This window comes from Procambarus clarkii, chromosome 85 (genome assembly GCF_040958095.1).
Source record: "Procambarus clarkii isolate CNS0578487 chromosome 85, FALCON_Pclarkii_2.0, whole genome shotgun sequence".
Classification (NCBI taxonomy): Eukaryota; Metazoa; Arthropoda; class Malacostraca; order Decapoda; family Cambaridae; genus Procambarus; species Procambarus clarkii.
In genome coordinates this window covers 11,907,637-11,918,970 of record NC_091234.1, presented here as the reverse complement: position 1 = coordinate 11,918,970, position 11,334 = coordinate 11,907,637, and the positions used below count along the sequence as shown (strand labels likewise).

Below are 11,334 nucleotides of genomic sequence, written 5' to 3'. Positions count from 1 at the left end.
TATTGTTGGCTGATGATACTACTCATCTACTCTGACCCCAACCCACTCCTGTTAAATAATGTTGTAAACAATTAATTAAAAAAAGTCTACTTGTGGATGTCAACCAACAAACCTCACACAAAACATAGAAAAGACCTACTATATCTTATTTGGAAACAAATCAACAAATGCAATTCAGCTTCAGATAGATAATGTAAACATTAGCAATAAAAATGATGGAAAGTTTCTTAGCCTATACTTAGACAAGAGACTCAACTTCCGCACCCATATACAACACATAACTAAAAAGGTTTCTAAAACAGTTGGTATACTGTTTAAGATCAGATATTATGTACCCTACTCTGCTCTCCTCTCACTCTATTATGCACTTATCTATCCCTATCATTCTTATGGCGTTTGTGCTTGGGGTTCAACCTCTGCAAACTACCTCAAGCCCATCATCATCCAGTAAAAATCTGCTATCAGGACAATAAATAACTCTACCTTCAGACAACACACAGCTCCCTTGTTCAAATCCTTAAACATGCTAAACAAATTCACTCCATACATTCTCCTGTGTAAATTACGTTTATAAAGCCCTTTTTCTAACTGCAAACCCTGTTCTGAAACTCTTCCTGGACAGATGTAATAGAACACATGGCCACGTCCCCACCAGACATAAATATCTCTTTGATATCCCCAGAGTCAAACTTAATCTATGTAAACACTCTATGTAAATAAAGGGACCTAGTCTATGGAACTCACTCCCTTATAATGATTTGAAAAGCTGTCCAACTTCTGCCATATTCAAAAATAAAACCAAAAAGTACCTGTAGTACTTTTTAAGTACGAGGGAGTAATGCGCAAAGCGTCCCTCACCTGTGACGTCACAGCGTCACCTGACGCCATATCAACACATCGGCCATTTTGTCGTCAGTTCAGTCATGGCGAGGACTAACCCTTCATGCAAACTGCACCTACTATCAAGAAGAAGAAGATTTTGTGTTCCACCGATAGTATTATCGTAAGTAAGCACTTATATTTTATATTTTATTAAATTAATTGATTCTATTTTTCTGTAATAAAGGTCCAAAGGGTTGTTAAGGAACAAGGGTGTAGCGATACCGACGCTCAGTGCGCTCAACTCACACCAAAGTATCACCTGTGTAGCTTCTGTAATTAGTGTTAATTAGTTATGCTATAAGATAATGAAGCGAGTATAAGATTAACTCGCTACAAGGGTACTGTGTTGGGAGGTGAGGGCTGTTACTGGTGTCTGTGGGGATGTGAGGACTTGTACCAACCACTATCACCACCAGTACCTTGTCTTGCATCCTGCTTAGTATTCCTATTGAGATATGAAGTATTATTGCATTCATATAATTATTCATTCATTGTCATTACTATTTTTATGGGCTATGTTCTGTTACCCTAATGCTTTTTACCCCTGGGCATGTCCATTTACTCTCCAGCCCTTCACAAGCCACTGCTGCACCCCCTCCATGCCCATACTTACTGTGCTTATTCTTACAGGACTGCACTGCATTATGTGGTGCTCACTGCCTGGACACCTTGATACATGCATTATAGGGTTCTGGTAGTTGTTCTACTCACCAAGCCCTTCCAAGGCCAGGCTTGACATGTGAGAGCTTGGTCCAACAGGCTGTTGCTTGGACAGGCCCCTCAGGCCCACATATCCACCACAGCCTTGTTTGTCCGGCACTTCAAAATCAAATGTTTATTTACGTAAGGTACATACATATTTTTAGGTAAGGTACTCTTTATTTGGGTAAATTTATCTTCGTAGTATTTAGCTTTGGCTCGTCTAATTATCTTGGATAGCAATAACGAGTAATTCTTTGAGAATTCTTTGGAGACAATTCCTAACCTATACTTCTCCCAACCTATACTTCTTCTCAAGGTCATCTTCACTTCTTGAAGATGTTCAGGTTTTCTCTTGAAGATGTCGACGGTTGTTCCAGCAATACTGTATTTCTTTTATTGCTGAAAACCTGTTTTCAGCCATAAAAAAATAATCCTGAATCCAGAAAAAAATCCCTTTTGTATCGTCTGGAAATTTTCAAATATTGCTGATCAAACCTGAGTCTAAATTATTTGTATATATTATGAATTACAGAGGTCCCAGGACAGGGTTTTTAGGCACTCCACTTACATTTTCCCACTCTGACTTAACCCCCATTTATACAAACTCAGTCTTATCTTTTAGCTAATAATTTATTGTACACACCATACTCAGCCTGTGTAGGGTAGTTTATTGTGCATGTGTAGTATATATATTTGTGTAGTATATTTGGTATATTTAATGCCTCTAACCTCTCCTCATAGTTCTTGTCCTTCAGTTCTGGGAGCCACTTAGTAGCATGTCTTTGCACCTTTTCCAGTTTGTTTATGTGCTTCTTAAGATATGGGCACCATACAACCGCTGCATATTCCAACTTTGGTCTAACAAAAGTCGTGAACAATTTCTTGAGTATTTCGCCATCCATGCATTTAAAAGCTCTGAATATTATCCTTTACCTGCAATTGGTTGTTGCTGTATTTATAGAATATGATTTGTTCTACTTTACATTTGTTTGTTCCTTTTTTTCAAAATTTCTTTCTGCCTCTCTCCTCACTGCCGTGTAGTTGTTTCTCTTTGTATTACTGGTATGTTTGGGGGTTTGGCCTCTTCGTATATTGATTCCATTTTTGTGTCTTTTGGTCTCTGTCCGTCTTGAAATTTCAGTTGAACAAATCCTGTTTCCTAGTTCTGCATCTTTGTTTTGGTATAAATGTTTTTGTTCCTTTATCATATATTTCACAAAATTGACATACTGTGCATTAATTCATCTCAATTACTTCCTTTCCTAACAGCAAGCCTTTCCAGTAAAATTCTTTGAATTCTTTTCTGACTTCTGGCCTAATGTTTGTTTTATCCTAGTGTGTATGATGCCTAGCGTGTGTCTGGTGCCTGTTGTGTTAAACCGAAGATAAATGCATAAGTATAGGTCAGTAATTTCTCCAGCTTTGAAAGGGGCTTTCATTATGCAGCAGTATTCCACTCTAGAGAGCACTAGCGTCTTGAAAACTATCATCATCGGTATAGCATCTCTAGTGTGAAAAGTTCTTGTTATCTATCCTGTCATTTTTCTTGCAGTTGTGACGGCTACTTTATTGTGTTCTTTAAATGTAAGGCCTTCTGACATCAGTACACCCAAATCCTTTACGTTGCTTTTCCGTTCAATGTTATGATTTGACTGAGTTTTGTAAGTGGTTTCCGTTTTTATATTTTTTATTTTTTCCGTAGCGCATGAGCTGAAACTTATGTTCGTTAATCACCATGTTATTTTCTGTAGCCCATAGAAAGACCTGATTTACATCTGATTGGAGGTTTGCCGTGTCCTCTATGTTGCCTACTCTCGTGAAGATTCTAGTGTCATCTGCAAAGGATGATCAAGTACTATAGGTTGTGTCCTTGTCTATGTCCGATATGAGGATGAGAAAAAGTATTGGAGCAAGCACAGTACGCTTGGGGACTGAGCTCTTTACGGTTGATGGTCCAGATTTTATTTTGTTGACTACTACACATTGGGTTCTATTAGTCAGGAAGTTGTATATCCATCTGCCTATTTTTCCGGTAATTCCTTTTGAACGCATTTTATGTGCAATAACACAATGGTCACATTTGTCAAAGGCTTTTTTTTGTCAAAGCGTTTTGTTTGTCTTCCATGGCATCTAGTGCCATGTCAGAGTGGTCCAGCAACTGTGATAGGCAAGAGCGCCCTGTTCTGAAACCATGTTGTCTGGGGTTATGGAGATGCTGTGATTCCATGTATTTTGTGATCTTACTTCTTAGCATTCTCTCAAAGATTTTTATGATGTGCGATGTTAGTGCTATCGGTCTGTAGTTTTTTGCCTCTGCCTTATTTCCTCCTTTATGGGGCGGTGCTATCTCTGCGGTTTTTAGTATGTCAGGGACAATGCCAGTATCTTGGCTTTGTCTCCAAAGAATGTGAAGGGCCTGCGATAACGTTTTTTACAGTTCTTGATGAATATAGAGTTCCAAGAGTCAGGGCCTGGTGCAGAGTGCATAGGCATACTGTCTATGGCTTCTTCAAAATCCAGTGGGGATAGGATCACATCTGATTTATGATTTGATGTTGGTATCATATCCATGAAAAATTCATTTGGGTTATCAATCAGATGGATGGAGAGCTACACTCGTGGTGTCCCATTTTCCCAGCACTCTTTGTCATATAATGCTTTGAAACTTTTGACGGATTTGGCCTCCACCACCTTCTCACCTAACATGTTCCAACCGTTTACCATTCTGTTTGCAAAAGTGAATTGTCTTACATTTCTTCGGCATCTTTGTTTAGTTCGTTTAAATCTATAACCTCTTGTTCTTGAAATTCCAGGTCTCGGGAAATCTTCCCTATCAAGTTTATCAATTCCTGTTACTGTTTTGTACGTAGTGATCATATCTCCTCTTTTCCTTCTGTCTTCTAGTTTGGAATATTTAATGCCTCTAATGTCTCCTCATAAATCCTGCCCTTCAGTTTTGGCATGAATGTTTGTGTGCCTTCATCGTATATTTTGCAAAATATGGAATACATCTCATTTACTTTACTTTAAGAATATGGTTCGATCAATTAAAAACCCTCTTGTTCAAATTGCAAAGAGACTGAAAGAGATGCAGCATGCTCAATGGATTATATATTAGTGATTATTATTAGGATTATATATTAGTGAATCATATTAGTGATTCAATTATTATGGTCATAAATTCACTTAAAAATGTAAATTTTAAGTTAAAAAATTTTAACCAAAAAACTTGATATTTTTCATATTTGGAACCATTCCATAATCCCAAGCATAAATGATTATATTTCTATCACTTGCTCTTAAGATTGTTTCATTTAATAGAGGTTGGGCATAATTGTTCTCTGCTGCTAATAGAACTGACTGACTTAGCTATAGGAAAATGTAAAATTAATTGGTTTATCCATTACAGTATTTTGCAGTTTATTTCATGATCCTGTGCTTAATACTTGCATAAATAGTAGATTACAAAATGCATTTTTATATCATTAGTATTGAATAATAATAATGCAAATAATTGACTTATAAATGATGTACAATTAATTGGTAGGTGATATTATATTATTAATATTTTTTCATTCTTGCAAAGCCTTAACAAAGTCATTAACATGTTAATATAAACTTGATCACCTTCCACTTATTTTCTCATGTGCTACCTACATGTACAAAACCTTATTCCTAAATGCATATTTTGTTCTGAAACTTGTCCTTTATATGTTGTGTATCACCATCTCTGGAGAGTTTTATCTGATTGATGTATAAATTACTTTTAATTTTACAGAATATTATTGTTATACTGAATTTATTATTATATAAATAACTTAATTTTACAGAATCATCTATCAACGCACATCCACAAGTTGAGGAGGAGGATGTGACCTTCCAGATGTCTGAAGTACTGAAACAGGCACCAAACAGGCCTGGTGGATCTAGGTACAAGGTAAAATAATTTAATTTTTTTTTTTTTTTTTTTTTTTACTAATTGTCCGATATATATATATATATATATATATATATATATATATATATATATATATATATATATATATATATATATATATATATATATATATAATGTGTCGTACCTAGTAGCCAGAACGCACATCTCAGCCTACTATGCAAGGCCCGATTTGCCTAATAAGCCAAGTTTTCTTGAATTAATGTTTTTTCGACTACCTAACCTAACATTTTCAGCTACCTAACCTATCCTATAAAGATAGGTTAGGTTCGGTCATATATCTCTATTAATTTTAACTCCAATAAAAAAAGAATTGACCTCATACATAATGAAATGGATAGCTTTATCATTTCATAAGAAAAAAAATAGAGAAAATATATTAATTCATGAAAACTTGGCTTATTAGGCAAATCGGGCCTTGCATAGTAGGCTGAAAAGTGCGTTCTGGCGACTAGGTACGACATATATATATATATATATATATATATATATATATATATATATATATATATATATATATATATATATATAATATCTCTATCACATCTATATCACTTTGTGCTTTAGCCCTGGTGGAGCTTGGTCCACCAGGCTGTTGTTTGGAGTGGCCCGCAGATCCACATACAGTCTGCATATGATATACAGTCTGTTGATCAATTAAACTACAGTAGTTAGTTTTTATCATCCGAATGCACCAATATGTGTTCATTCTTCCCAGATGAAGGAACTAGGTAATATTCATCATCTGAATGCACCATCTGATGCTTTAACACACTCATGATACACGAGAGGTTTAAAAAACTTTTAAAACTTTTAAAACTTTTTGACCTATGTATTTAAAAGCAATTCTAAAGTTAAAAAGTGTAGCATAGGCCCCTCGCAGAATGTTCTTAATATGATCCTCAGGTTATAGTTTTCTATCTAAAACCACCCCTAGATCTCTTTCTTGATCAGAATTCTTTATAGATCTCAGTGGCTCGATCATAGAAACTGCTCTAAATCCTTGTTGGCCTGGATTGTGGAGGTCATTGGTCTCTATAAAACTAGTAATCTGACTCCTGATCACTCTCAAATAATTTTATTATGTGGGATGTTAGTGCAACTGGTCTATAATTCTTTGCCAATGCTTGTGTTGTGTTGTGTTGTTTTGGTAGTGATGTGCAATGTGTTTGTATTGATAATTTGAATTTTCATAGATTTCAATTTATTTTCATTTCGATTTAATAATTTTGTGTGACATTGCATTGAAATTGAGCTGTGTTGTTTACCATACTGTTCATTTCATGAGTATAGTTTATTTTTTTATTTTTTTCATTTCATTTTTTTAGCTGTTCTTATTTTTCAGTGATGGGAATATCAGATCATTTGATGTTCCCAATTTTCTGATGGAAGCATCAGACCATTATAGAATGCATCGGATGAGGTAGTTTGGAATGGTGGGGAGGACGAGAGGGGGGTATGGTGGGGAAGACGAGGGGACAGAGGAGAGGGTAATGGTGGGGAGGACGAGGGGACTGGGGAGTTGGGGATGGTGGGGACAGGGGAATGCTGGGGAGGACAAAGGGACAGGTGAATGGGAGATGGTGGGGGAGGAAGAAGGACAGGGGAGGGGAAAATGGTAAGGAGGACGATGGGACAGGGAAGTGGGAATAGTGGGGATGATGTGGGGACAGGGAAGTGGGAAGGACGAGAGGACTGTGGAATGGGGAATAGCAAAGTGAATTATAATTATATATATTAATTAATTCTTATAAATTTCCAGAAGCCTGTATCAACACCCACACTAATGCAACTGAAAGAGATGTTGAGACAAGTATTGCTGATATGTTGAAGAACGCCCCAAACAAACTCGGTGGAAACAGATACAAGGTAAAGTTTGCCAATTTGCTGTAGTCTAATTCAATTTCTTTTTAGTAATCTTCGAGAACATTTATGCTATGAATAAGATAAAATAATGTAACTGATTTTGATTTATTTACTATTTATTATTTATTTACCGTTATTAGTATAATAGATCTCGTAATAATTTTGCAAAAATAATGGCATTTACTATTTTAAAAAGCTCGGGTGCAGGGGGGGGGTTATGTAAAAGCCTGGTTTGTGCCTCGGAGAGGCTATGGGATCCAGTAAGATCGTCCTTCCTTTCCTCCCTAGAATCTGGATGTAGCAGGTGCTCAATTGTCAAAAGTGAAAAATTGGTTTTGTCTTCCGAATGCACCATTTGTGTAAATTTGCTAATAATCTTTTAAAAATAGTAAATGCCATTATTTTTGCAAAATTATTACGAGATCTATTATACTAATAACGGTTTGATAAAATACAGTAGACTGCCTACTGGATAATAGTTCCAGTCCACCTGTAGACAGGGATCTCACATCAGCTTGTATATTATACAAGGATAAGATTTGATTTACTTTTGTATTTATATGCATATATGCATTTATATGCATTATTCTCTAGAATAATAGATCTCGTAATAATTTTGCAAAAATAGTGGCATTTACTATTTTAAAAAGCTCGGGTGCAGGGGGGGGGGGGGGTTTGTGTAAAAGCCTGGTTTGTGCCTCGGAGAGGCTATGGGATCCAGTAAGATCGTCCTTCCTTTCCTCCCTAGAATCTGGATGTAGCAGGTGCTCAATTGTCAAAAGTGAAAAATTGGTTTTGTCTTCCGAATGCACCATTTGTGTAAATTTGCTAATAATCTTTTAAAAATAGTAAATGCCATTATTTTTGCAAAATTATTACGAGATCTATTATACTAATAACGGTTTGATAAAATACAGTAGACTGCCTACTGGATAATAGTTCCAGTCCACCTGTAGACAGGGATCTCACATCAGCTTGTATATTATACAAGGATAAGATTTGATTTACTTTTGTATTTATATGCATATATGCATTTATATGCATTATTCTCTAGAATAATAGATCTCGTAATAATTTTGCAAAAATAGTGGCATTTACTATTTTAAAAAGCTCGGGTGCAGGGGGGGGGGGGGTTTGTGTAAAAGCCTGGTTTGTGCCTCGGAGAGGCTATGGGATCCAGTAAGATCGTCCTTCCTTTCCTCCCTAGAATCTGGATGTAGCAGGTGCTCAATTGTCAAAAGTGAAAAATTGGTTTTGTCTTCCGAATGCACCATTTCTGTAAATTTGCTAATAATCTTTTAAAAATAGTAAATGCCATTATTTTTGCAAAATTATTACGAGATCTATTATACTAATAACGGTTTGATAAAATACAGTAGACTGCCTACTGGATAATAGTTCCAGTCCACCTGTAGACAGGGATCTCACATCAGCTTGTATATTATACAAGGATAAGATTTGATTTACTTTTGTATTTATATGCATATATGCATTTATATGCATTATTCTCTAGAATAATAGATCTCGTAATAATTTTGCAAAAATAGTGGCATTTACTATTTTAAAAAGCTCGGGTGCAGGGGGGGGGGGGTTTGTGTAAAAGCCTGGTTTGTGCCTCGGAGAGGCTATGGGATCCAGTAAGATCGTCCTTCCTTTCCTCCCTAGAATCTGGATGTAGCAGGTGCTCAATTGTCAAAAGTGAAAAATTGGTTTTGTCTTCCGAATGCACCATTTGTGTAAATTTGCTAATAATCTTTTAAAAATAGTAAATGCCATTATTTTTGCAAAATTATTACGAGATCTATTATACTAATAACGGTTTGATAAAATACAGTAGACTGCCTACTGGATAATAGTTCCAGTCCACCTGTAGACAGGGATCTCACATCAGCTTGTATATTATACAAGGATAAGATTTGATTTACTTTTGTATTTATATGCATATATGCATTTATATGCATTATTCTCTAGAATAATAGATCTCGTAATAATTTTGCAAAAATAGTGGCATTTACTATTTTAAAAAGCTCGGGTGCAGGGGGGGGGGGGGTTTGTGTAAAAGCCTGGTTTGTGCCTCGGAGAGGCTATGGGATCCAGTAAGATCGTCCTTCCTTTCCTCCCTAGAATCTGGATGTAGCAGGTGCTCAATTGTCAAAAGTGAAAAATTGGTTTTGTCTTCCGAATGCACCATTTCTGTAAATTTGCTAATAATCTTTTAAAAATAGTAAATGCCATTATTTTTGCAAAATTATTACGAGATCTATTATACTAATAACGGTTTGATAAAATACAGTAGACTGCCTACTGGATAATAGTTCCAGTCCACCTGTAGACAGGGATCTCACATCAGCTTGTATATTATACAAGGATAAGATTTGATTTACTTTTGTATTTATATGCATATATGCATTTATATGCATTATTCTCTAGAATAATAGATCTCGTAATAATTTTGCAAAAATAGTGGCATTTACTATTTTAAAAAGCTCGGGTGCAGGGGGGGGGGGTTTGTGTAAAAGCCTGGTTTGTGCCTCGGAGAGGCTATGGGATCCAGTAAGATCGTCCTTCCTTTCCTCCCTAGAATCTGGATGTAGCAGGTGCTCAATTGTCAAAAGTGAAAAATTGGTTTTGTCTTCCGAATGCACCATTTCTGTAAATTTGCTAATAATCTTTTAAAAATAGTAAATGCCATTATTTTAGCCTGAGTATGGTAAGTGTTGCTGAATTTTTTTAGCCTTGTACATATGTCTTTTGATTAGTTTTTTTGCAGATGAAGGAAGGTGGGGTGGCACATAATTGATTGTTCAGTGTTATGTTTAAGGTACAAATAAAACAAAAGCAAAAGTTACTCAAATTCGTTGATTTTTGTAATAGTTAAGAAGGAAAATATTTTAATGCTATTTATTTAATACAGTTGGAAATTAGAAAATCTAATGTTGAGATTGAAAGATATATATTATTCTCTATTACCTTACAGCTTATGCATTATTTTAACAGGTCCAGACGCTGTCTCAAATGGGCGGTGCAAGCTGTGGAGACACAGTGAGACGAATGATGAGGATAGGGACCTATGGGGTCTGGTCTCAGTATTCACTCGTTGGGCGCAAGAGGAAACGTGTCTTCAAAACCTTGGATATTTGTAATGTAATAATAAGTACGTAAATTTGACATTTTTTTGGATTATATATATGTCTGCATGTATTATGTATTATACTTGCATGCTTGTTAATGACTTGTATTCTAGTCTTGTGGGTATCTCCTTTCTCCTACGGGCCAAATGCTTTGTTCTTACCTAGCATTTTGCTTTGTTTGGGTATGAATGTTTGTGTACCTTCATTGTATATTTTGCAAAATTTGCCATATATCTCATTACTCCTCTGCCTAGCAACAAGTCTGTCTAATTATACTCAATAACTATTTTTCAAAGTTCCCCATAGTGTCCTTTATTGAAATAGAGTTCATGAACCGTTTCAATATCCTTATTTTCTTCTAGATTATATCTTAAAGTATATTTAAATGTTATTGTGACATTGCATTGCAATTGAGCTGCGTTGTTAACCATTCTGTTCATTTCATGAGTATATTTTATTTTCTATTTTTTCATATCATTTTTTTTATCTGTTTTTATTTTTCAGTGATGGGAATATCAGATCATTTGATGTTCCCATCAGAAAATTGGGAAAGTCAGATCTTTTGATGTTCCCAATTTTCAGATGGAAGCATCAGACCATCATGGAATGCATGGGATGAGGTAGTTTAGAATGGTGGGGAGGACGACAGGGGGGATGGTGGGGAAGACGAGGGAACAGAGGAGAGGGTAATGGTGGGGAGGACGAGGGGACAGGGGAATGGAGAATGCTGGGGAGGACAAAGGGGACGAGGGGACGGAGGAAGACTGGAGAACAGGGGAACACCTAAATAAAAGCCAA

The 11,334-nt window shown here is 35.9% G+C and overlaps 1 protein-coding gene across 2 annotated transcripts in view; it reads left to right on the top strand.

The window, feature by feature from the left end:
• The first annotated feature begins 903 nt into the window (after window positions 1-903).
• Window positions 904-11,334, top strand: part of LOC138358631 (uncharacterized) — an 11,234-nt gene continuing 803 nt past the window's right edge. The window contains exons 1-4 of one of the 2 annotated variants that reach the window (XM_069316694.1): window positions 904-1,003; window positions 5,415-5,521; window positions 7,302-7,408; window positions 10,403-10,559. In XM_069316694.1, the coding sequence (XP_069172795.1) occupies window positions 7,364-7,408; window positions 10,403-10,559 (202 nt within the window). In that variant the 5' untranslated portion in view covers window positions 904-1,003; window positions 5,415-5,521; window positions 7,302-7,363. Of the gene's footprint in view, window positions 1,004-1,588; window positions 1,731-5,414; window positions 5,522-7,301; window positions 7,409-10,402; window positions 10,560-11,334 lie in introns of those variants that run through there. The other variant, XM_069316693.1, reaches the window with a different exon arrangement.